Source organism: Dermacentor variabilis, chromosome 9, assembly GCF_050947875.1.
Source record: "Dermacentor variabilis isolate Ectoservices chromosome 9, ASM5094787v1, whole genome shotgun sequence".
Lineage (NCBI taxonomy): Eukaryota > Metazoa > Arthropoda > Arachnida > Ixodida > Ixodidae > Dermacentor > Dermacentor variabilis.
Window position 1 is genome coordinate 134,225,698 of NC_134576.1, and position 26,291 is coordinate 134,251,988.

A 26,291-nucleotide genomic window follows, 5' to 3' on the forward strand; every position below is an offset into this window, starting at 1 on the left:
GCCTGTATGCAAGAAGAAATGAAAAAAAAATTACAGGGTCTCTTAAGATCTTTCCTAAGAGGTGAACGGCGAAAGCCTACTCTTCCTCCTCTTATCATTTGCCTCTTTCTCTTCTTACAAGTCATTTCAGTCATTATTAGTCATTGCTGGTCATTACTAAGCATTTTAGTCATTTCTAATGAATTGTAGTCGTTACAAGTTGTCGTTAGACATATTGGTCACTTCGTAGTCATTATTAGTCATTACTGCTCACTAGTAAGCATCTCTAGTCATCTCTAATGAACAGTGGTCATTACAAGCCGTCGTTAGACATATTGGTCAATTTGGAGTCATTATTCGTCATTGTTAACCTCTACCAATCTCTATTATAACGTTATCATTCACTGTCACTATCAATAATTTTAATTATTTAATCTATCTTTAATCTCTATTCACATGGCGCGATGACGCTTCGGCGGACACTCCGACGGTCAAGTCCGCTGACACAAACTTCACCATCAGCCAAGAAAGTCTTTCGCCGTTAAAAAAAAAATCATTTTGACCGTTAACGTATTCGTAATGTTGCCTGCCGTATACGAGACAAGAATATGATCGTTACTAAAGCGCTCATGAAACGCCTTCTCTCCGAGTTTGGGGAAGATGGACTTCGTTTCTCGTCGCTGATCTCGTAATCGAAAGTGCTCGCTGCTGCCACCGAGCGGTACGCGCTGCATATTCCCGGAATCTGTCTGCCTCGCTTCCGCGAATATTTGTCACATCGGAGCACCGAGCGGTGTCTGTTCTTTCTTTCCTATCTTCATAAGGGTCCTGTGTGGGCGATGGAATCCGTGGAAGTGGTTATATTTTTTTTTTCTTATTGCTTTTCGGAACTAACGTCCAGTGTATTCCCAATACTCGCGAGAACTATTCTTCATCTCGCCGACACGGTCCAGTCAGAAAGAAAGCTCAGGATCGCGTCAGTGAACCAGAACAGAAAAAGGAAACGGTGCCTTCATTCAGCCATTTCTCGATTATGGCTCCACGGCCGCCGAATGGACATTTTCTTCCCGGAAGTGTTAGTATAGCGCGCAGCGGGCGAGCCCTCGTTCCTTTGGAACAGGCAACCGATTCTGCGCCTCTTGTAAGCTATGTTAGCGTGCAGTGGAGTTCAGTACGAGCTGCAACACGGTGCCAGTGAATGAAGGGGAAGACTGCACCGGCGTGGCGCCGACGTACAAAAAAATCCGGGAGCGAAACACCTTTCAAATTGCTGCTGTTCATTAAACCAGTTTATCACATGTCGGAGCCGCCGTGCACCTTCGACGTTGCGTATAGATTCGTTTGATTACAGGCATCGTATGCACTTCTCAGAAACGGGGGAAGCCCTACGTAATTTCTTCGCATTCCACTCCCGATCGTTCGAGCTATCCTGTCACTCTTGAGTCGGCGCTGCTCTGACCCGGGTGCACTGTTCTCCAAAAACCCCGGCTGATTCAGAGAAGATTGCTACGAAGGCCGCCAAGGAGGAGTGAAGCGAGTTGGATGGCCGATGCTTCCTTGGCACGGTGCCCGCTATGTATCAAACGACTCCTGGAACGCGTTTACGAGATGGTGCAACCTTAGCGAGCGTAAATAGTTACGCGGAAGACGAGTCTGCTCTCGCTAACGAACGTAAATAGTTACAGTACTAGTTGACGTTAGAGATGGTCCACAGTATGCGATGACGATACATACAGCCATGCAACCCCTCCTTCCTCCTCATCGCCCACTTCGCTGCTTGGCTCGAGTCCAGAATTTCGAAGAAGCCGTAATGGAGCGTGGCGAAGTAATAACCGTACCACATGGACAAAAAAAAAAAAAAAAGACGTGGGGGGGGGGGGGGGGCATGAAGCTGCTAGACACGCTGCGTTGCCGACTCAGTGCCGTCCTGCTGCAGAGCACGAGGTCATGGGTTCGACTCCCGCTCTCATCGACTATACGTATGTTGGTGCGAAATGCTCGATAAGTAGGGGAGCTTGCGCCCCCACTGAAATACACACTGCAACAGACTACGGGCATTGTAGGCGTATTTACGTTCTTTTTTTTTTCATCGGGAATTCAGTTTTCATCGTAATTGCAGGCAGTTCATTTTAGTTACTTCAGCCGACCAACTCGTAAATGTATTTACGCGCGACTGTTCAGTTGTTATTTATACAGTCAGCGTGTAGCATGACTTTGCGTGTTACACGAAACAACGTCTTCCACCGTGGTATGATGAAGGTTCACGCTCATATGCTACCGCAGTTTGATTCATAGACAGATCACACGACTGTAGAAAACCAGATAAGAAATTGCGCATTTTTCTACTTGACGCTCGTATTCCGAAAATGAAGGAATTGCGTATAAAATGAAAAAAAAAAAACGTTTATACACTGATAGTGATTTGTGCACTGCTGAACACCTACACTAATCTACATCATACTGAAAGCTTGATGACCCCCTTTGTACGCTTTGTGCTCCGAATGTAGCGGCCTCCTAGGTGTGCAGCTGGCGTGGCGCCCACGTCGTCGATGCACATATTTGCTTGACGAAGTCCCAACGTAACGGCGAGGAGGCGGCTGCGAGGGTGAGAACGTTGACCGTCGACGCGCCGCACGAATGAATGACCACCGGTCTCCTGTTTGCGAAGGAAGCGAAGGTGGTGGTGGGGGGCGCCGGACGTTCGAAGGTAGCGCACGCATTTAAGCGGCGCGGCGGACAAGTCGTTTGTTGTTCGGCGATGACTGTGTTGCGTGGCTTGGATACCTTCTTTTTCTTTTGCTTGTTTTACGCCACCGTCGCTTTTGACCGCCATAGAGCACCTGCGTTCAGGACGGCTCTTGCGGGCTCGCTCGTAATGCGTGCTTGAGTGTTTTTCCGTTGAAACGTTCCCCCGCTTGGGGTGCCGCGCTTCTTATTTCGCGCATTTATATTCTCGACGCTGTCGTCGTCCTCGTCAGCGTGGCTGGCTTTTAGAAGAGACGCTGATGCGGCGGAGGCGGGCTGCTGGCACTTGTACTCCCGTACTCCGAAGTTGGGTGCAGTGAAGCCGAAGCCGCGGGTCTCGTCGGCCGACCCAGCAACTGAGCAAGCGCAGCTATATATGTAGGGCTAGTTGGTTACGGATGCGTGGCTGTAAGCGTCGCAAAAGTGACGGGAACGTGAGGTTCTCGAACGACACCCGAGTAGACTGTCTCGCCTCCTTGTTCAAGTCCCTTCCAGTTTGCGCGCTGTACAATAATGGAAATAAGTTCATTTGTCCTTCATCATTTAGCTACGAAGTGACTTTACCAAGGAAAAAAATAAGTGCCCTCTCCGCCACTGGGCCCACAGAAGTGGGGTTCTTGAGGACGCGCGCGGGCCATCAATATGTGAATTCAAACCTTGATTTAGGCGAGTTATTTCATACTTGACGATAAAGCAGCATGACGGTGGTGAGACGGAACACGAGTACACTGTACGGCGGTAATCCTGCGTTAGTGTATGCTATTGTTTTGCACATTTACGCGTGACTTCAGGCGTACTGGATTATGCTCTCTCCCCTCCTCCAGACTCTGCATCTTGGCGTTCCACATTTTTACCTCTAAATGTGTGTGTTCACCCATTCCAAGTTAACTTTCTTATTGCCGCCTGACGGAAGCGTGATGTCACCACGTGGTGCGCTCCCCTCGCAACGGGGAGGTAGACTTATCCCTGGAGTAAATCGCTTTAGACTGGTCGTCATTTACTAAGCATTCTTTTGGGAAGGGGAAGAGCTCGCCCATCATCCTTCACTAATCCCGATCCTTCCGTCCAAGCGGACCCCAGTACAGGCAGATTAGCGGGGGACAGTGGGCGATTCCTACTTTAGGTTATCGTTCCTTCGCGGGCCTCGGTCCCACTGCAGTTTCTGAGCCTCGTCATCACCCCGCCTTGGCTTGTGTTGCAGGGGCGGCGGCGGCGGTTCGGCTAAAACGCTACGCTGACCTTGGTCGGGGCCGCTGGCTTCTCTTGCCTCTTCACCGCGGCTGGCGCTGGGAAGGCGGTTTCCATTCATGGTAGTCTCGCGGTGTGTGAAACGTTCCCCTTCGCGGTGTGCGCAAAAAAAGAAAAAAAAATTGAAGCGAGGAAAAATGTTGGGAGGGATAGGTACAGGCATCGAACTTGAGAAAGTCGCGCTGTTTGCGTTATCTCTCCATCGGCCACAGTGAAAGCGGCGCGAAAACGTGGAGCCGATACGAGGAACACGCAGGCCTCGTCGCATGAAGGAAACACCTTCGTTATGATGGCGGGAGGAGTTGGGTTTGTGTGGTATATTCGTTGAGAGGAAAGTAACCGAGGTGTAAGCTTGTAAATCGTGCGAAATTTGTCCAGCTGCGCACTGTTTACCATGGCGTGCTTCACTATTTGTAATGATAATAATGAAGCGTTCAGTAAAAATAAATATTTTCCTTTGGTGTGGAATTAAGCACCCGCGGTTGGATGACAGTATTTAAGTAATAAAAAAAAACGTCGCGGCTCATTACTGGCCTTTATATTATTAAAGCCTTGTAAATTTAATCCGTAATATCGTTTTCTTTCTAAGAGACGTAATTTCCGATAAATATGTATAATCTGTTCGCATTACTGCAGTGACTCGCCATGTTCTACTTAACTGCTAGTGTAAACCGTTCGCGGCGACGTGTTTGCTAGCGTAGTCATTTTATGATTTTCTGACGACAAACGCACTCACGCATCACACAATTAAAAAAAAACATATTTGAAACGCATTGCAGTTGGACAAAGCCTCACGAGATGTTGTTACTATCTTTACTCCGGATACCTGGCAATCGGTAAACGGCGGAAAGCTTACGGATTACCGGAGCTGTGGCTGGAATTAGCAAAGCTAGTAGCAAAATCTCATGACGCTTTACCCAACTACAATGCTTTGAAGTATTTTTTAGTTGTGTGGTTTTCTTTTTCTTTTTTTTTCGGCAGTGCTTTCCTCGAAGAAAAGTAATAAAAGGCGTCTACGTTGCCGAATACGTCGCTACCAACGCTGCAAGTGGTTAACCCTTAACGCAGTTACGTGGAACCCGGCAGGTCACTGTACATAACGGCTGTGTGTGCCTTCTTGTTACGAGTTGTTCGTTAAACTCAGCGTTGTTGCTGTAGCCCGGTATTAGGTAAATGTTAATACGTTTATAGACGAGCTAAAACTCTCTCTCGTCGAATCTTGCCTTTTGTCTCGTTCCTATTCCTTCACTCACCGCGGTGTTGCACGGGTTTGTTTGACTCGCGCAGCTGAGCGGTTTCCATGGAGATGTCGGTGACGCCCAACCCCGCGGACCCCGAAGCCCCCGCCGACAAGACCGACCAGGAGCTGCTCAGGAACTGCAGCGGCGCCGAGGCGAGCGTGCTCACCGATGGCTCCTCGCTCCAGGACAGCCTCACCAAGAAGTCGCACCGGTCGGTCGCCTCGCTGCTGGTGGTCTTCCTCAACGCCCTGGTGCCGGCCAGGACCCTGGTGGAGCTCGCCACCGAGGTTCTGCTGGCCGCTCTCGCCGTCTACGTCATTCTCTCCATATCCGGGGCTTTCCAGGTGAGGGGAACGCGAGCCAGGCGAACTGTTCATCGCGGCCACCTTTCTTCAAAGGAAACTAAATGAGTTCGAAGTTTGTTTCTCGTACAGATACAGGAAAAAGGGCAAAAGCTTGCTAGGCCTGACAAAAGGCTCCTGTCGCTGTTCGCGTTGAGCGATGTATGCGTGGTTTTGAGTACGCACAACTTGCATACAGCGAACAGAATGAAACAGCGCAACGTCAATATAATAGTAGTAGTAGTAAAGTTTACCATCGGGGTTGATGTGGGAGGTAGAGAGAAAGAGCTATGTACAAAAGAATTGCAAATGAACTCCAATGGGATAATCGGTTTAACGAGGAAATATTCATTCAGGAATATATTTTCATTAAGTTTGCACTAAAGGGTACATTGCTTCCTAAAATGCGCGAAGGTTCAACATTGCAGCTTCGTAAAGTTTCAAAGCAGCCGAATGGGAAAATGCGAAATCGTTGACCTAGGACATCGGCGACCTAAGCACGCGTTAAAGAAAAACAAGGCACCAAAATTTGTTAAAACTAAGCCTGGCCTCCATTTCGTCGTAATCAGCCTTTCCTCCCTAAAGACCGGATTCTCGTTAGTGCACCTTAAGACCCGTGTACAACACTGTGTTTTGCATGGTTGAATATGTAGCGTGTTTAATAACTGCAATATAGAAGTGAGGCGTGCAGACAGGACACAAGAGTAGAGAAGTGGACAACACGAACGCCGCGTTCGGCGTTCGTGTTGTCCACTTCTCTACTCTTGTGTCCTGTCTGCACGCCTCACTTCTGTTTTGCATAATGAATCCTTACCAACTAGCTCAGCTTTCTGTCGTTCTAAGTTTAATAACTGCGTTTCCTTTGCCCTCGAAATGGCGACGCAGGTGGGCTCCAGTCCCGGCATGTGGCGACCCGCGTTCCGCTGCGACGATCCGAGCCTGCAGTCTCCGTTCCTGTCCGAGAGCGTTCGCACCCGCGACCTCGTCATCTTCGTGGTCACCGTGCCGCTGGCCTTGCTGCTCGTGTTGGAGTTCCGCCGTACCGGCGCTCCGCTGCGCGACCGCTTCTTCTGGAGCGGGCGTCTGCTGCGGCGCTACCTGGTGGGCCTCCTGTTGGTGACCACGGTGACGCAGCTGCTGAAGGACGCCGTCGCCGAGAAGCGCCCTTACTTCCTGGACGCCTGCAAGCCTGTCTTCCGGAACCAGCGCAATGCCACCCTCCTTTGCCAGGGTGTGTGTGTTTACATAGGACTTGTCGACAGACATATACGTACGCACACACAATCGGCTCCCGTTCTTAAAACTCGGTTAATTCGATTTTCGCTTAATTCGAACGCACTGGAATGTTCGGCTCGAACGCGAAATTGGGCTTTAAAGGGACACTAAAGAGAATATACTAAATTGGCTTAGACTGATGTATTCTTTAAAGACAAATTTTCGTTAATATTGCGGTAAGAAATTTATTTACTAGAAGGGAGTGACTATGCACCATGGTAGCCCAGTGGTTATGGCGCTGCGCTGCTCAGCACGAGGCCGCGAGTTTGATCGTGGCTTCGGCGGCCGCACTTCGATGGGGGCGAAATGCAAGAACACTTGTGTGCTTAGATTTAGGTGCATGGCAAAGAGCCTTGGGGCGGTCAAAATTACTCCGCAGTTCTACACTACAGCATGCCACATAATGAGATCGTTGAGAACCTCGGAATGTAATTTTAATTTCACAATTTAATGAAGGCCAAGCTCCCCCCCTCCAAGTTTCAACGAAAGCCCAATGGCGGTATATGGCTTCAAAGTATGGTGTTTTTTCTCGTATTTAGGCCATTGTTGTGTACTAACAGTTCTCCAAGCTTGCCAAGTTAATTTGTGGACTATATATTGTGCTTACCCATATAGCATGAACAAGGCTCGAGCAGCTGCTGCCAAAATCCATCGCGCCATGTTCGAGAACTTCATGGTGGTGGCGCCGCCCGTCTTTAATGTTCTTAGATTTCTGGCATACCAAGCCTCCTCTCGTGGTAATAGCAGTATTTTCGTATTATAGAAGAGTAATTTTACTAATACAGCATAACTCATCTTTCTCTTTAATGTCCCTTTAATGTTAAACATAGCACATAGAGGGGTATGAGAAGGACAGGACGGTTGCAAACTGCTTGGATCTCCAAGCAGCCTTTTAATCCAGGCTTACATTGTGTGCAGTTCTTGTACAAACCATCCCAATAGTGCATACAGTTTAATTTTTATTTACTAGGAAATACACTGGAGGGACTCCTGGGTAAAAACCTGCCATATCAGCTTGACAAAGGCCAAGGTACATTACGTGGCAGCGGATACAATATTATAGCTGGTACAGCTGAAGCAAGTGGAACAAATCGCGCTTCATATATGTACATCAGTGCTGTTGCAAAAAAAACAACTCTCCCCAGCATTTTAGCAGAAATGCCTGAGAGCATTTCACTCTCATTTATCATGAACATAAACATCCATCTATTGATTAACTTCAATGTGCATTTAATGTTATAATGCTGCCTTCCATTAGCGCAAAAATGCTTGGAACAGCTAGAAAAAGATTTGCATCAGTCCAAGGAGAAGTTAACTGCCTGTATGTTTGAAAATAATGGCAAACCCCATTTACTGATCTTTTTCTCCTGTAGCACTGTGAATTTTCGTAGATCTTTTGTTAGCACTACCAAGAGGGTTCCGATTCTTGTTGCTCAGCACTCTGGACAATTTTGCTTGCCAGTCTCGTCATAGGTGAGAACAATGAGGAGGTGAAATACAATATTGTAGCAATGTAATGGAATGACACTGCTTTACTGATGGTGACACTGCTTTACATGGTGAACCCCAGGCAGCTTGATGAAGGCTGAAGCATTGTCTCACAAGAGCTGTGTTCAAGGAATTGCAATGCTCCTGTTCTGCCACAGGACTGCTATAAAGAGAGTCAACTTTAGTATAATTTGCGAAGTCTGTTTCTCTATGTACCTTGAGTTCCTTGCTTGGCTTGACTGATTATGAACATGAAAAAAAATGCAAACATTTCTTGAGCATTTGCTTCTGTGCTTCACTGGAGTTGTGCTTTACATGCTTTTAGAATTGGTGACCACAAATGAAAACTTCTTTAGCATCATTTTGTAATTTGCCATTGGTGTGTTCATAGCACAAATTCCAGCTGCAAGTTTTGTCGGATCATATAGGTAATACCTTGTAGCGTTCATGAGCTTTCTAACTTTTTCTTGGCTCAATATTGGTGCTGAAGCTTGGCCAATAGGACTGTCAAATTGATGAATCTATCATAAGAACATATATGAGAAGTGCCTCAAAACGTTTTCTTACCTGCATGAATTGGCCCGCTGTTCCCGTTCCTGGATCTCCAAGCAGCTTCACTGGTTGCCGTTCTTCCAACTGTGACAACGGCTTCACCACTCATTACGGACTACGTCTGCAGCGGGCCTCCAAGAGATGTAGTGCGGGCCTTTGACTCTTTCCCATCAGGACACACGAGTGTCAGTTGTTACGTCGGATTCTACCTTGTTGGATATCTTGTGTGGAGGGGGGATTCAGTGGCCCCGTCAGCAGCCCGCGTGCTTCTCGTAGCCTTGCTGATTGCTTCAGCCGTAGCTGTGTCCCTGTCCAGGATTGTGGAGCGAATGCATTTTTGGTGGGACGTCGGTGTAGGCGGGGCGTTGGGTCTTGTCGGGGCTGTAGTGTTTATTTTGTGGCCCTTTTCCTGATGCTTGTTTCAGCACGATCCGAAGAAAGGGTCGTCCAGTGATTTATCAAGTTGCGACTTGTGAGCAGCTGCATTTGGTTCAGGTTTTCGCCATTCTGCAAATTGTGGCCGAGACCGACTCGACACTGTCTATTTGCCATTGTCATTGTTTTCTGATTTCGTCTCCTCCATGCAGTTGGGGCAGCTCCATTGCCAATGTGCCATGTTTTGACTGTGAATCTGTTTGGCATCGTGCATAGCATGAAGCTGACAAATGTTGTTCTCATATGTGCTTCAGTAGAATCGTCGAGTGAACAGATGCTTGGGATTCTTTGTTAACTATCAGACGCATATTAGACATCCGGAGTGTTTGAGTATAATTTGATGTTGCCATAATTCTCTGCACATAACAGTATGTCAAGTTCTGTCAGCAATTCCTGCTTGTGTACTAATAGCATGGAGGAGGAAAGGGCACATTTGTTTGCCATATCATTTCTTGATCTGCTGTTGCAGCCTGTGTGATGGGAAAATGTTGAGAAAGGTTGTTCCTTTCACAGATAGGCTTCGTATTTAAATTGTTTGAAATGTTAGTGATGTAGCAGTTTAAACTATTTCTCGATACAGATCGCGTTTTCAGCATAAATGGGATCTAGCATTCACCTATAAAGCTTAATGCCTGAACGAAACTTTTACAAGGTTATAGAAGGGGCATTACTAACGAGAAATAGCTACCCAATTATTACTGTGCCCAGGATGTTGATTCGAAGTACAAATGAACCTTTTCACTGGAATTTTTTTTTCAGTGCCTCACAGTGAATAGTGGTTGTGATGGAAATTTCGACGCATTTATTTCTGCACATTTACATGCATTTAAGGTTAACATTTCTATGGCTTTTAGAGGAACACAATGCTCATTATACTTGTTCTCAGCTGAGGGCAACATCTGAAAAGAAAGTTCACTAAGAGCAATATTTTATATAGATTGCGCCATATATTCATACATCCTCCTGTTGACATTTATAGGGGCCAAAAGATGTGGCGGCCAGTTGGCAAGTGTCGCACCTGTAGAAACTGACATGGTATACATTTTACAAGTGGGAGTTCTTGGATTTTCGTGGACTCTATATGCCTAATTCACTTCTTCATAAGCCTTTCATAAAGCCAGTTATCAGCGGCCTTGACTATTCAGAGCTTGAACCAGACCTACTGGGCTATGAGCTGCCACTCTTCTCCTAAGGTGAACTTTGCTGTGATGAATAAGTCATTCTTTTTGCCTTGAGCATTCCTATATACTGCAGAGTGTAATGTATTGTCTGTTATGCCGCTTGTAGATGTCATTGTGGCTTTTATGAAAACACATGTTTGAAGTGCCAAATTACGCAGTTGTTGGTGTTTATACAGCATTTATATTACATGTTCTAGTCTTACCTGTGCAAGTATAAATGAACTAGAATTGTTACGGAACTGATATGTCGTATAGCACTGTACATTGCAGCTACCCTTTCAAAGAAATATTTAGCATGCTCGATGCAGCTGTCTAGAAGCCGTACACTTTTAGAGTTGCTTTTGTTCTACATTTTTGCAAATGCTCATGTACAGCAGCTTAAATGTTTTGCAAGCCTTTAACAAATACTTTTTCTATTGCATAATACTTGTCAATTATGTTCCCTAACTTAGACAATTCATTTGTTCCATATAACTTTGTTGCCTTTTCTTGTATCCTTGTATAAGATCAATAATTTTAGCCAAAGAATTTTTTATTTACTCAACGATGTTTCGTAAATATGCAAGAAATTACTTTTTTTTTTAGTAGGCAAAGATATGCAAACTATACATTTGGCAGAGATTTGGATTTTGCCTTAACAATTGGTGACTAGCATGAGAACTTTGTACATGAACATGTTCATACGGGGCCAATTAACCGTGAGCTCAACCTATGGACTCTGTCTGCCTTCCCAAACTTTGCCATTTTTTAGCATAGCAAATTTATATAGATTGCAAAAGTTAAGACAGCTATTCTGCCTGGAAAAAGAAAAGTTGAGGGATGTGTTCTGCTGTACTTGTTTCTTATATACATACTATATATGCAAAAAAAAATTTATATGCACATTCCTAAATGCCTACTCAACAGCACCCAAGGTGCCTGTCATTCAAGCAAATCATAGCATTTGTTCTTGGCTGCTGTGGGCACATAAGACCTACCATGCTGGGATACACATCACCATGCCTTTTTCTCGTGAATTTCAGTATGCAAAGGGCAGATTCTGCACCCATCTTGAATCTGAGTGTGCCCGTGTTCATGCGCAGTTATTGTTAGTCAACAGAATATTTTATTTACATAAATGTGCGGTGTTGCTCGTGCCTGTCCTTTCGTATAGCAGGTGTGTATTTTCTATTAAAAGAAAACTGACTACGAAATGTAACATTGTTTTTCATATTGCTACCTAGTCAATAAACACGTTTTGGTGTTACCCAAAAGTGTCCTAGCTTATTTATACAGCCCGTCGCCGTGATCTGCTGTGCATGTCATCTGAGTGGAATGGTAATGCGTTCTGAAGTTCTCTCTCAGTCAACATATTAACGGTGCAGTACACAAGCTATGTACCAAGGCAAGCTAGTGCGTGCAAGAATATTTCTCGGAAGTAAGGAGTTGGCCACTTGTTTAGCATGGTCTAGCGGACTTGTGGTGGTATTGCCAGAATGAGAAAATATTACCATTATCATGTAACCGACCATGGCTTTGTGCACTAGGCTCAGTATTAAGGCAAAGGCCATTGACCCATCTAAAGGAAGGCGGCTAAATTCTGCGAAGGTAGCAAGGCTCCGAGTGAAACCTTGTGCATTGCAAACCGCGAGCCTATAATTAGCACCCTGCAAAGAGTGCTTGCTGACATGTTGCATATATACTGTTTCGCACTCATGCATTGTGAAAAAAAAAATAGAGTAATCGGCCAACTGCAACTAAAACACTACGAGACTAGTTCACAGGAATACGGAGGCTTGAAGTGATGAGCAATGGTCAAACAAGGAATGTTGTTGAGGCTAATCACTACGCTTTCTCAAACAGTAAAACTAAGTCGGTTCGGGCGCTCACCAAAAGGTGAGGGGGACAACATTTAGCTTGTGCGTAAAACCAGTTGCATAATACGGGAGACGTAGACATGAGTGACAGTGGTGACACTTCAATTACTAGTTGCACTACGGCGTACCACGGCCAGACTGGAGAGTGCGCGCGCATACTCCAGGCCGGCCATGAAAGTACAAAGTTTCTGCGATGACGGGCCATGCTCTGTGTGGCTGCTTACGACAAGCTGTCGTCAGCAGCAGCATAATACGAATGTATAGTGGCATTTTATTTTTGTTTTCTGTTGAAACGACAAGAGCATGAAAAAGAAGCCTTTTACGCTTCGTGGTTAAGATGACCGCCGCCAATGCTGCTGCGGCTGTCCATGTTTTCGCAAAGCGCTTGTATACAGACAAATTGAAATTCGTTACTATGCCCACAACGTTTCTCCTTGCCCTAATGGAAGGAATTCCACGACCTAAGTGCCCGGTTCCATGGAGTTTTCTTCGAACATTGCAAGAGCGGCTGTGAAAGGGGTGATGCCGTGCGGGCATTGCGAGACGCCTCCGCTCCTTGCCCACGTCTAGGTAGGGAGTAATGATGGTTACTACATAAATTTGTCTGATCTTTGTGTTTCTGGCTTAAGGGGCCCTTATGAAGTTGCGCATTATCTTTTAAGTTTGGTAAGTTAGTAGTCATAAATAGTATTTTTTAATCTTCTTCGCTAACTTCACACGAGTTTGTATCTTGCTATCCTGTAGCCACTTCCATAAAAAAAGATCGATGGGTTAGGTGACTTGTAGATGGGGCCACGAACATGAAAAAGGTGTCAAATCATGCCTCCATGCCGAGAACACGCAGCAATAGTAAGCAGCTAAGTATATTGTCAAGGAAGTATAATTAGCTCAAGACACTCGGGGCTAACAGAGTGCACTATATTACACTAACGCCATCTGCCGTGTATGCTCCAACTTACACGTGCGTCCGGGGTATCGCGGATGTTCCCTCATGCCCCACGCTTTTGCTGAGCGCGTCAAGTTTGCATGCTTTTGAAGGCAAGGTCTTCTGTAATGGCTTCACACGGGTTTGGCATACCTAGGATATATCTTGTAACCACTTCAAAAAAAAAAAATACGGTCAACGCTGCAGAAGACAAGGTCGACGTAGTTGTGCGTAACATAAGATACGACATGAGCGGAAATGAACATGCAAAAGAGACAACAGCCTGATATAATCAAAACTTATTCATCGAATCACTTGAACCACCGTGTACGTCCACCTTGTCTTCTTTAGCGTCGACGGTTCATCGATTCCCTTTTTTTTGTGTAGTAATTAATAATTTTGTGGAAACTTTGTGCCCCCTCGCCCTGCATATGTCACAGCCACTGTCAACCCCGGTCATGGAGGAAGAAATCAAACTTTCCTTCTTCCATGTTCCCGTTAACGTAGTGACAGTAGATTCGGCAGTCTCAATGTTGCACAATGATTACTGACGAGAACACTCACTTCCTTTCTGTGGTCGCTGTGTAACGCTATGCTGGCCAAACCTGTCATTACGCTCCGATTAGTACATCAAAATATCGTCTTAACATGGGGACGTTCGACCTCTTGGCGCAGCGAAGGACTCGACATATGCTGCCTGCGCTTTGGTGTAACGAAATAAGCCTTTAAGACTGTCTTATAGGCTCTATCATAACATATTCAAATGTCCTGGGAACCTACGCACTTTGTGGCACGCTACTAGAAATTCACCAGAATGACCCAGTTGGTCTCTAAGATGTATAACCGGAGTCGTGTTCGATAACTTTGTTCTTCAGATGTTACTTTTTTTTTCTTCTGTTCCCCAAGCAGTTATGGCGGAGCACGTGGGAGCCGCCAATAGGTGGTGCGACAGGTACGTGTACCGAAATCCTGGCCATGAGGCTGCTACTTTTGCAGTGTACGATTTCCCTGTTACTGAAACAGTGCAAACACAAGGATACGAAATAGCACAATAAAGTATAATTCCCTGCTATAATCGGTGGTTGAAGCTGCTCCCACAAAGGTGTGCTGCGCCTGTTGTCCGTTCTTCCGCGCTCCCAGAAAATAGTTCGCTTACAGGAGCATTCGCCTCTGCATTCTTGAACTGTTACTGATTATATACTTCCAAACCTGGACTGCGCGTCGCTACGATGTATGGGTGGATGGATGTTATGAGCGTCCCCTTTGGAACGTGGCAGTGGGTTGCGTCACCAAGCTCTTGTTATTTTATTGCCTAATGCCCTACCTGGGTTAAAAAGAAAAGAAAGAAAAACGCGATGAATTCCCATAACCAAAGTTTCTGAACCCCTATCGTGAACTTTGTCTTTGTACGCCTCCGTTGTTTGTCGTTTGCCTACTTCCACCAATCTTCCAATCGCCTCTTACTAATCTCTGTTGCGGACATGTTTACTTTTCCCTCTGCTCTCGCTGAGCCCAAGCAAGGGCTTCAAGGAGGCCACTGATTCCTAAATCGACCGCTGAGCTGGGCGCTGCTGCTACGGATGGATGGATGGATGGATGCATGGATGGATGGATGTTATGAGCGCCCCCTTTCGAACGCGGTGGGTTGCGCCACCAAGCTCTTGTTATTATACTGCCTAATGTCCTACCTAGGTTAAACAAGAAGGAAAAAGAACACTATGAACTACCACACCCAAATTTTCTGATCTCCTAGTGCGAACTGTGCTTTTGTACGTCTCCGTATTTTGTCGTTCCCTACTTTTCGTTCCACCAATCTTCCAATCGCATCTTACTACGGACGCTGCTGGGCAGCGCCACTGGCGGGAGCAACTGAGAAAGTCGCCAGGTAGCGCGATCGCGTAGGCGTGTTCCGTATATATACAATAGGGGCTGCGAGATTGTGTCTCCCGCGCATGTGTGCGCATAAGCCTGCCGTTCAGTGCCGGAACAGGCTCGAAAACACTGAGGGTCGACACTCGCCCGTGGAAATTCCACATATTTCCGTGCAGTTTGTGCGAAAAAGAAGAGGAGACAAACATGCACCACTTCTGTCGTTGGCAGAATCAAGTTGGTCACGCTTGTTCGCTTTCGCATGCCAATTTATTTAACGTTATCGCATGCGAAACCTTTATCTGCGATACGCAGCGAGTCAAAGGGGTTCTCACATGTAAGTGGAGTCCATCATTAAAGAGGATCACTGGGGTTCCTAGCCTCCCCTCGATGCCACCGGAGAGGCAAAGGATTCGTCAGACTAAAAGAAAGCGCGAAGAAACGCTTGGAAAGCCGCCTCGCAAGTACCAAGAGAGACCGATTTTATCATCGCGTTTCGCGACAGCACGACTGCGACGTCCTTAAGGTGTTTAAACCCCTGTCAGTCAGGCACTTCGGAGAAGTGTCAAGTCCAATCCGGATCGGGTGCTTTTACACAGGCACTCTTGACCACGATTTTGCACGATCCGGTTCCAGTGGATCCCGGTCTTAGGCTGTCGTCTGCACCGTAACGCTGACTGAGCCCAACCAACTCGGTCCGGATTGAGAAGGGGTGCGGGGCTTAACCCTACGTCGTGATTCGACATGCCGCTAGAAGGTGTGCCGCTCGAGTTGTTGGCTTCGTGCGTGCAAAAGGCCTCGTATGTACCCAGTGACACGTTTGTTGTCAAAACTCGGCGTGCAATGTCATCTTCTTGCAACGGTCTGCAAGATGTCTACAGAGCCTGCAGCTAACCCTTGAACTTGCACGCGATGCTTCCTCAGCCTGTCATCAGCCGCATTCAAAGCCTTCGAGATGAACGGAGGCGTGAGCAAAGGAAACTAATAAACAGCGGCATGCCATCGTCTTCACGCCATCACCTTAGCCTCGTCGTCTTCTCAAGCTCGCATTATACATATAGCTGGACACGGCCCAGGTGCGATGTGCGAGCTACATGTATCGTGCCGCGCGTCTGGCAACCGTGGTTTTCCCGTGCTCACGGGGCCATCGCACGAGCGATCGCGAGCGTATGCAAAATGACCCACGATTCTTGTGCCCGGTCTCGCTACGCGCCGAGCAAGAACATCGCACGTCTTCGCAGCGTCCATGCACGCCGATGACAGCTGGTAATCGCACGATTTTGTATTCGTTGCCCCTCACGTTCTCCCCGGGGCTCTCTTGGGGCGAGCGCGGCGCTGACAGCTTGGCACCCTTTTCCTGCATCGTCTGCGCCTCGAGATCTCCAGATCGTAGGCCATTTGCATGACGGAACTGACTAGATACATTGTTCCAGCAGCGCGGGGCCGCTATTTTGCATGACATTCGATGACGTTCGACGCGCGCTTTAGCGCTTTTCAAGGTTCGAAGTGCGGTCCATTCATAACTAGACAGAGAGCGGTTCAAAAAGCATGGACGTAGAAAGCAGAAGACAAAACGAGCGATAGCGTTATAGGGTTACTTATTCTTTTTAAACGTCGTCCGCATTTTTTTTTTTTTTACCAGACGCTTTTCGACGCTGCTTTCTTCGTTCGCTCGTCTTGTCGGCTAAGTCGTGATTTCGTAGACAGTGCATTCAGCTTTCAGTTTTCTTCGGTCGTGACAATGGGATTGGGCTTTCGACGAGCAACTTTCGAACTCCTTTGTCTCGCCCTGCGGTGAAAGTTTTGCATTGTCCCGACTCGCCCGCGTCTAGGGAGCGTTTTATAAGCCGCGAGCGCGTTGTGAACGACTTTGCATATCGGGATCGCCTTTAGTGCATGCTTGACTCGCAGCATTTCACACGAACTTGGCGTTGTGCCTGCAACGCAGCAGCCGCGGATGCCCGCGTCACAATTTCCGAAAGTCAATCTATCATGGCGCCGGTAGCCCCGGGAGTGGCAGTTCAAGTCGGGACCAGTGTTAAAAACCAGTTGTGCGGGTAGCTTTCCGACATTTTTGTATCTCATGTGTAAGCCCTGCTAGCCTGCCCTGCAAGGCATAGGCACAGTTAAAACTCCAGGCATTACTGACTATCAGATTGGAACTAGAATTTTTTTTCGGCAAGTCATAGGTAGATTTACAACTCGCGACATTACTGACAATCAGGCTGTACTCGACATAGTATTACTTTTTATGTATCATGTATCACCTTTTCATTTGCAGGTGCTATTTTGTGCACCAAATGACTGTACGGTTCTTAATGTGTTTCGAAGTGACGATGTTCTTTTCCACGCTTTCGGGCCGTTTGATCGTTGAAATTTAGGTTAATGTTTCAAACGTCGTCTGGTGGTTAATAAGGGCGATTACGCTCAATAAACTTGAAAAACATTCTCTCCTATTAAGCGTAAGCGAAGACATCTGGTTACCCAGGTGCGCGATGCGCTACGACCTTGCGGTATAGTATTTGTTCCGTTTCCTTCGAGTAGGGGCACGCATGGGGATTTCTCGAGAGCTTCGAAGGGATATTCATGAAAAACAAAATACTTGGTAACATTCTCCTCTACTCTTCTTTCCTCTACCCAATCACAGACCCGATAACCAGTGTGACGCCACAGCTTGTAAGGTATTTTCTGGTCCGTTTTAAAGTAGGAAAACTTTTTTAAGCCTGCTACGCTGAGGCTGTGGTTTCCTTGGAATGTAACGTAGCCCTTATTTATCAGTGGGGTATTACACAGATGCTGGCATAATACTCTCGACTCTTAGTATTTTTTTGTTGTAGCGCTAAATGAAGTCGGCCTGGACCACAAGACCCTAGCTCCAGGACCTCGCTCGGTCGCCTCCACTGCTACTGCTCGTTGCGTTGCCCGACTGATGTAGCAGCATTGCAGACGACCGAGCGAACTGAAGCGAGTGTCAAAATTTCGCGATGTCCCGCTCTCACGTGACCGCCTTCAGCGTAACGACGTCACGACCCAGTCACCTGTTGAACAAAACCGAAACTGGCTGGAGAAAAGCCTACTGAATTAACTTGAGGCACTATGGTGCTTGCCTGCATTTTTTTTCTTCTAGGTATTAGAGGCTTGGGACTTTCGGTTATAGCAAAAACATAAGGCAAATAGATGACCGGTTGAAGATGTGTTGTCAGCACTCCTTGAACGAGACCCAAGCAGATGCCTTCAGAATTCATGACGTCACGGATAACTGTAGCGATAGCTTCGGTATGGTGTCGCCCACCCGCCTTTCGATTTCTCTATTCTCTGCCTTGCCAAGCTTCATCCCTCGGCAAGGGTTGCATCTGGTTATTAAAGACGAGTAATTTGTTAATACAGCTTGACGCAGTATTCTTTAGGGTTTCTTTAAAGGAATATGCTGAAATCACATATCCAACTTCTTTTTTTATATTATTCCTCGTTTAGTGAAGGCATAAACCTGGAAACCTTGAAAAAAAAACAATCCTGGAAATCATTTGAGCGCCCTAAATAATTCGCCACAATGCTTGTTTCTGCAAACCAGTACCAGTATTCGTATCCAGCAGGTGGCTGCGTCATGATGTCGTGACGCATTGCCTCATTCCGTTGCTGCGATTCCTACGGCTACCACACATGAGCGCAACCAAAGGAAACGTTGTTTCCCAGAACGATTGCTTACATGTGTATGGGCAACCTCATCGGACCTAGCCTTATTGATAGGTGACGGCACGACATCATGATAATATCGATGACGCCAGGTCTGGCATTCAGCAATCTGCTGTAGTATATATATGCTCATGCATTTCGTCTTCCAAGCTTCGTGCTTGCTAGAAGTGTCATCGTTGCACGCGCGAGAAGTTTTTAGAACCTGTGAGGCATGTGTCAAGTGTCAATACTCCTTTTGGCGCAATGTCCTAGGCGCAATTTTGACCACAGACGCTCCACTAAATAAATGAGGAAGTCTCTCTCCGGTGACTTCGGGCCGGGGCGGCCCTCGCACCAGCCGTCACTTGTGCTTGGAGTCAACCGCACGAAAACATTGTTCACGCGTCCAAAGTCCTCCTCACTTGCATCTGCAGCGGATGCTCGCCATCTACCCACTTTGGACGTGTCCTGGGACAAAGACAACTCGCGGAAGTGTACTTAAAAGTTTGAAACTGAACAGTGATCCAGCTGAAGACTATACGTATGTAAAATGGATTGTGCACAACACATATTATAAATCACTGTTGCAGTGTCTCTATGTAACGGCTCTACAGGCTTACATACAATTTCATACTGACGTCACGCCGCGTGGCAAGCCAAGCGAGGAAAAAAAAAACAGTTACGCGTTCTACAAGGTCCCTCCCTTCGGTCTTTGAGCACGAGGCCTCCTCCTGTATATGCCATGTACACATAACATAACCTATGCGTAATAAATATTGAAATAAAAATGATTCTGATTCTGAACAGTAGAAATCGCAGCTCGGTCCTTACATGAGACGCCGTCACCCTCACCGCAGGAAATGTCTTCTGCCGCTGAAGGATCTGGCCACTCTCTCGTCAGTGCTTCGTCGGGACGGCAAGCCCCGACGAAGCGAGCCCCAGGGGATGCTCCGGTGGACGAAAGTACGGTTGGACTGGTCAAGCTTTTTGTGTCCACCCTGCTGCCCGACTTCTCCCCCAGGGGCGCTGTGTACGCGGTGGCACTGGTGCTCGCCATCTGCTACGCCGTGATCATCCTCTCTGGTGCGGCACCTGTCTTGCAGCTCGGTCGTGCCACGCTCACGTGTAGCCCACGCGTATCGAAGGAGGAAGAAGGAAACAAGATAAAAACTGAATCAAAAGAAAAAAAAGAGTAGTTTCACACGGAGGCGAAACATTAAAAGGGGTAGCAAAGTGTAAAGTCGTGCTCGAGCTCCTCGTAAGATATTCTAACAATACCCACAGGGGGACATGGCTCGACGCAGCACGCGAGACAACTGGGTGCTGTTTGTTGTGTGCGTAAAGTTAAGTTAGTCTTGCGTAACTCGCCGCGGCGCACCAAGAACAGCGCCCTGGCAGATACCAGGCGTCTCAAAACGCTGTCGCGATGAGGCAATACAGGCGTCACGCCTCGATAGTGCCCGAGATGAGACCGACGGAAATCCGTCTACTTACATCACTTCCAAATGAAATCGTGTTGTTGTTCAAACGTACTTCTTATAGATACCTCTCCTGGTAACTATTGTCATCAGGGGTTGACCAGGCTCAGATATATTTAGCTTGACGTTTGCTATCCATTCAGCTCAGAGCAATGCGTACACCGTGCGCGGTGTGATATGCAGACAGTTCCTCAGCAGGGACGCTATATAATGTTTGTACGCACAACGCTTACGCCAGTAGTGCAAGCCAGGACGCTACCCTGGCTCCCGCAGAGCCGATCGAGTGGAGTGTCCGCTTGGATTCTTCACTCATTCACCCGCCGTGGTTGCTCAGTGGCTATAGTGTTGGGCTGCTGAGCACGAGGTCGCGGGATCGAATCCCGGCCACGGCGGCCGCATTTCGATGGGGGCGAAATGCGAAAACACCCGTGTACTTAGATTTAGGTGCACGTTAAAGAACCCCAGGTGGTCGAAATTTCCGGAGTCCTCCACTACGGCGTGCCTCATAATCAGAAAGTGGTTTTGGCACGTAAAACCCCATAATTACATTACATTTACATTCTTCACTCATGTAGCCAGACGCAATGCACGTCTCTGGAGACCTTCTAACCCTTCATGCGCGGGCCGCGTATGCGCGTCGATACCAGGAAAGCACGGCGGCGGCGGCGGCGCCGACGGCGCGATCGCGTCTCACCTGTCCGCATAACTGCCATTGCAACGAAAAGTCAGCCGAACACGTGACCATGTCACAGTAGGATTTAGTATCCTTCGCCGCCGCCCTCGCCGCTTTCAATCAACGCCTCCTGGATAGCACAAGGCCCATGAACCTTGATCCACGACGTCATGCTATACTTTGCCCGACTGTCATAGTACCTGATGGGAGTGCTCCCGAGTGATCCGCGGTGACTTTGACGCCAGCGATTTCGTCACGCCGGGCCTGGCAATGGAAATTTCGCTACAAGTGTAGCACGACGTCATAAAGCAGACTGCACAGGCCTGCTATCCAGGAGGCGTCGTCTCAACGTACATTATTCCGAAAATGGCGATGGCTGCGAAATTACTGTGGGGCTACAGCACTTGCCCGTTTGCAACGAAGGCGACAAATGTATACTTCGTAATAAAGAATCGTCGTTGCACAAGTATATCGACAGAAAATAACTCAGAGAGCGCTTGGCAAGAGGAGGAGTAGATTTTAATGGAGAGAAAGGAGGAGAGGTCGGCCTGGAGAGCGTGTCTCTAGCCTGCTACTCCTCACTGGGGAAAGGGGAAGTGGAAGCGCTTGGCAAAGTATCCGAACAAGTATAGTGCCCGCCGAGTGAAACCTACCGAGAACGCACACTGGGCCGAGCTCGGCGAGCATAGGGTCACGTGTCGGGCCGACTTTTGGAGACGCGAGCGAGAGAGAGTAAAAGCGAAGGGTACGGCGTCACGGTGCATGAGTTAATTAGGTTGCGAAGGCTAGCTGGCTGCCATGACGTTCTGTTCTCTCCTGGTATTTCCTTCCTGCTCGATCGTGCGCCTCGGTAAGGTAAATTAGGCTGCTACTGCTGACGACGACGGCGGCACAGTCGTGTTCTCATTTTTCTTAGGAAGAATCGATATCTGGATATGTTGGAGCATTTCAGGAACCTTAGCAGAGCACACGAGACGAATGAACCTGGATGACGCAAAACAAGGGACGCTGTGTCGCCTCTTGCGCTGCAGTGTCCGTCACTCTAGTGCGCAGGCTACTAGTGTTATCTTCCTTCGTACATAAATGGCTGTTATGTTCATCGTCTTTTGGCATCGTTTGGGTCTCCGTTACGACAACCTTCCGTATAAGCTCGGTCTCTCTGTCCCACGCGATTACCCGGGCTCTTCATGCTGCGCACGATGATGCGCAGGCGGGACAGTTCTGCACGCGAAGGGCTCGCGAAAACGGCGCGATGCAGTTCCCGAATGCGAACCGAAGGAGCCTCGCGTGTCGATTGACGAAGACGATGGATGTTGGACCGGTCCCTCGCAGGAGTCGCCCGAAAGGCGCCCTCGTCCCCGTTCCGCTGCGACGACCCGTCTCTGCAGGCGCCCAAGGAGAAGGACATCCTGCCCACAGCTCCTTACGTGACGCTCGTGTTGTCCTCCACGGTGACCGTGGTGTCTGTGGCCGAGTTCCGCCGACCCGGCGCCAGCTGGACGGAGGCCACTTACTGGACGGCCAGGCATCTGCGAAGATTGCTCGTCGGCTTCGTCGTCGCGGGTGAATGCAGCACACTACATGTAGAATTAATGTGAGCGCTCCATACGGGAGCAGTTTCGCGTAGGTGTTCGCCATTTTCATCGCAAAAAACGAAACAAGGTTTTGAGGGAAAGCCACGCGTCACGTTCGCAGAAGGCAAGCTTGTCACGACACGAAAGATCGTGGGTGACCAGCGCTACCCCCGGGGTCTACCCGCTTTGTCTTGCACAATCGAAAACCACTCCATTACAAACTTGCACGCATGACCTATGGTAGTTGTTCGATTTCTTCTGGACTGGACGTTGGTCACCGAAGAAAGCGTCAAACTGCGCGGTTACGTTGTGGCGCTGCTATGGTGCTTGATGGTGTTTAAAAATCTCAGGACATTAGGGAGATACAGCACAGCAGGCACGTACGCAAGGAGCGCTAGCTCTCTCATATACGTATTAACGAGTAAAAACATGGCCACCATACGCCGACAACAATAATTCGAGGGATACTTAGTTGTCTCTATAGTATACGTGGATTAATGCGAAAGCAGTGCGGCCACGTCAGCACAAGTGCGGCGACGTCACCAACGCTGTTCGTCACAAGGTGCGAACAACGCAAGGTCATGGGTTCGACTCCCGCCAACGGTCGGTGGTTCGTAGCTTTTTTGGACGATGGCGTGGTCGCGCCAAGAACGCCAGCGCCCGATTTTCCGCCTCATTAGTCATTTTATGCTTTGTCATGAAAAGACAGGATGTTCCTCACCCCCCCCCCTCCCCACTTTCCTCGGCCCACGGCCGTGCGGGCCCTGAACGTCCTGTCTATTCGTTAAATAAGCTTTGTTCTTGTTGTGGTCGGCGTAGCGTCCATCTTTTACCCTTTAATTAATCCCGACTATAGACGGGATTCCGTCGAGCCTTGAAATATATAACGATATATACGTCTGCACTATACCGTGCCTCCGACAGGCTAAGTACCGCGAAGTATAGGCACGAACAAACAAGGAAACACGTAGGCACAAAAACTTTGCCTTCGGCGCTCAATGCCTACTCGGGCGGCGCAATTTGCTCATTTGCGGCACTTTTCGTCAAACATTTGTTGCCCCAAATCAGTCGTCGTTTAACTGGAAGATTTACTCGTTTCACGAGGATTCGAACGGGGGCAAAATCGTGGTGGGCACGTGACTAAATACATCCGCGTCACCGGTTGCGACTGTCAACGGCGCCTCGCTCGGTTCCGCGCAGGTGACATTGCCCACACCGTCCAGCTAGCCGTCAACGCCAAGAGACCGCATTTCATCGACATCTGCCAGCCCGCTGTGAAACTGCCGAACGGGACGGAGGTGCTCGCTTGTTCGGGAGAACCGGTGACTCCGGAAGTGCGGTCAGGTGCGAGCGATATGTTTAAGGGGAGACCCAAGAGATCAAACAACACCTTAGGAACCACAAAAGTATCGACAACCTTTGCGCTGTGCACACGTAGCGAGGAAAAATGTTGCCATGTTGAGACTTGGGTTTTGCATATCTTATTTTGTTGTAGAGCAAGCTGAACAAGGACAACAGAAAGGCACATCTGACACACAGCGCTAACCCAAGCAATCCTAATTCTTTTTTTAGAATTGCTTAGCTTAGCGCTGTGTGCCTCAGATGTGCCTTTCTGTTGTCCTTGTTCAGCTTGCGCTACAACAAAATAAGATATGCCGTACCAACAAGCCCATGTAGCTATCATCATCGGGTACTGCTTCATATATGTATAAGGAGATTCCTGCCGCCGGATCGCCAGTGCCGCTCTTCTGCCATTCCCTAACCCATCTGCCTTTCCACCAGTCGGGACACGAGCCTAACGAGCGGAAATGGGGATGGGTTAGAGGGGTTAACGTTCGCCGTCGTTTCTCCTCCGGATATATTTGTGGATACATACGTTGACAAATGAGGTCACTGGCTATGTGCTAGCTGTCCTCTTGCTGAGTTGACAGCGTGGTTCACTGGGAATGTGTGCTCATTCTTGGACGGTCCCGCAGGAAAGAATGTGCCACTGTAACAAGGGGAAAGTGAAGCCTCAAATGAATGACATATATATGTCTTGCTTCTCTTTGCGTGCACCTTTCGTCAACGTTCTGCACTCGACAAGCATGACACGTCACCATTGTCCTCGTAACGCAGTCAACTAACAGCTACAGCTACAGGCGGCGATCGATGCCGTCTCCGTGCCATCCATTACTGCTATCTCGCTGAGCTCAAGCAATATTCGCGTCATTTACGCTCCAGCATTATTACAATGGACCTGTGTGCGTGCGTGTGTGTGTGTGTGTGTGTGTGCGTGCGTGTGCGTGTGCGTGCGTGTGCGTGTGTGCGTGCGTGTGTGTGTGCGTGCGTGTGTGTGTGGGCGTGCGTGTGTGTGGGCGTGCGTGTGTGTGTATGCGTGCGCGCGTGTGTGTGTGTGTGCGTGTGTTTCCTCCAGTGGTTACTGGACTTAGTAATCCCTGATGTTATACTGGCGAAGTGGAGACGCTTTTTTGGTGCGTAATTCGGGAAAATGTAAGGCTAATCTTCCTTCCGCTAAATGATCGAAAATAGAGTTCTTAAAAAATATCTTGACAGTCTGTGTTTAATCTAGTTTTGATTTTTATCGTCGGTATTATAAGTACAATCTACTGCGTTGGCGCTTGAAACCGCAGGTGTTGACAGGCGTAGCGACTCGGAACTTTCCCCTGGAAGCGGCGATGAAGAACCTCATCCGGAGGGAAACGGTGACGCAAATGACACAGCGATTCCCGCGCAGGACGAAAACGCTAACGTCACCACCGCTCCCCGTTCGCCAGCTGAGGGAAACGGTGACGCAAATGACACAGCGATTCACGCACGGGACGAAAACGCTAACGTCACCACCGCTCCCCGTTCGCCAGCTGAGTGGTACGTCGCTGTGTATATGCGCCCCCAAGGCTTCCCAGACTACGGGGCGGGGGTTATTCTGTAATTATCCACATAATCGACCGTCCATTTTATGTTCGCCGCTGATTGGCCTGAGCTAAACCAGCGAGACAGAAACTGCAGCTGGAGGCGCCCGTTTCCTTCTCGCTGGTACCCCAACCTATAGCCAAACGGCGCTTCAGTAGCACATGAAATGGACATGTCCACTAGGTGGACATTTACAGACCCCAACCAACCCAGGAGTCTAGCGTGCTTTGAGCTATGACGTCACGTATGGGAAGTCCCCTACATTTCAATGGCGTTGGACCACCGCTGTGGGCCATCACTAATGATTTTCTGCATGCTGAGAACAAGGCCGCAGGCTCGATAATGCGTTGCTAAGTTTTGAGGTTTGTCTGCGTTTGAAACCTTGGCCAGTGACAATGCTTATCAAGAGGAAGTAAGATGGACTGCACGTAGCGCTGTAATGCGATTGCGCGTTAGAGGCGTTCTGACCAGTTCGTAGTTTCGTTCGAAATAAGACGCATTGGCTGTCTTATTTCACTCCTGTTTTGCGAACAAGAAATGCTGTAGGCAAAACATAATTTACCGTAACAAAATGTCGTTCATTAATGTACCGGCAGTCACAACCAAATGCCGGGAAGAATACAAAAAAAATTGATGTGGGTCATTATCTAACTGTCAACGAGCGCCGCACTTCTTTCCCGATGCATCGACAGATCATCTTCGGGAGGTTGCTTTAAACGCTGTTATGGGTCATTTCTCGACATCGTCCACAACTTTTGCATCGACACCTTATCGATTGGGCCAGTTAATTACAAGTTAACTAGTTAAATGAACTTCAGTAATAATTTGCTCAAGAAAGGAAGGCAA

At 48.1% G+C, this 26,291-nt stretch overlaps 1 protein-coding gene across 1 annotated transcript in view; it reads left to right on the forward strand.

The window, feature by feature from the left end:
- Positions 1-26,291, forward strand: part of LOC142557593 (uncharacterized) — an 89,025-nt gene that overhangs the window by 56,964 nt on the left and 5,770 nt on the right. The window contains exons 2-4 of the mRNA XM_075669551.1: positions 5,260-5,557; positions 6,440-6,785; positions 25,166-25,400. Of these exons, the coding sequence (XP_075525666.1) occupies positions 5,273-5,557; positions 6,440-6,785; positions 25,166-25,400 (866 nt within the window). The 5' untranslated portion in view covers positions 5,260-5,272. The remainder of the gene's footprint in view (positions 1-5,259; positions 5,558-6,439; positions 6,786-25,165; positions 25,401-26,291) is intronic.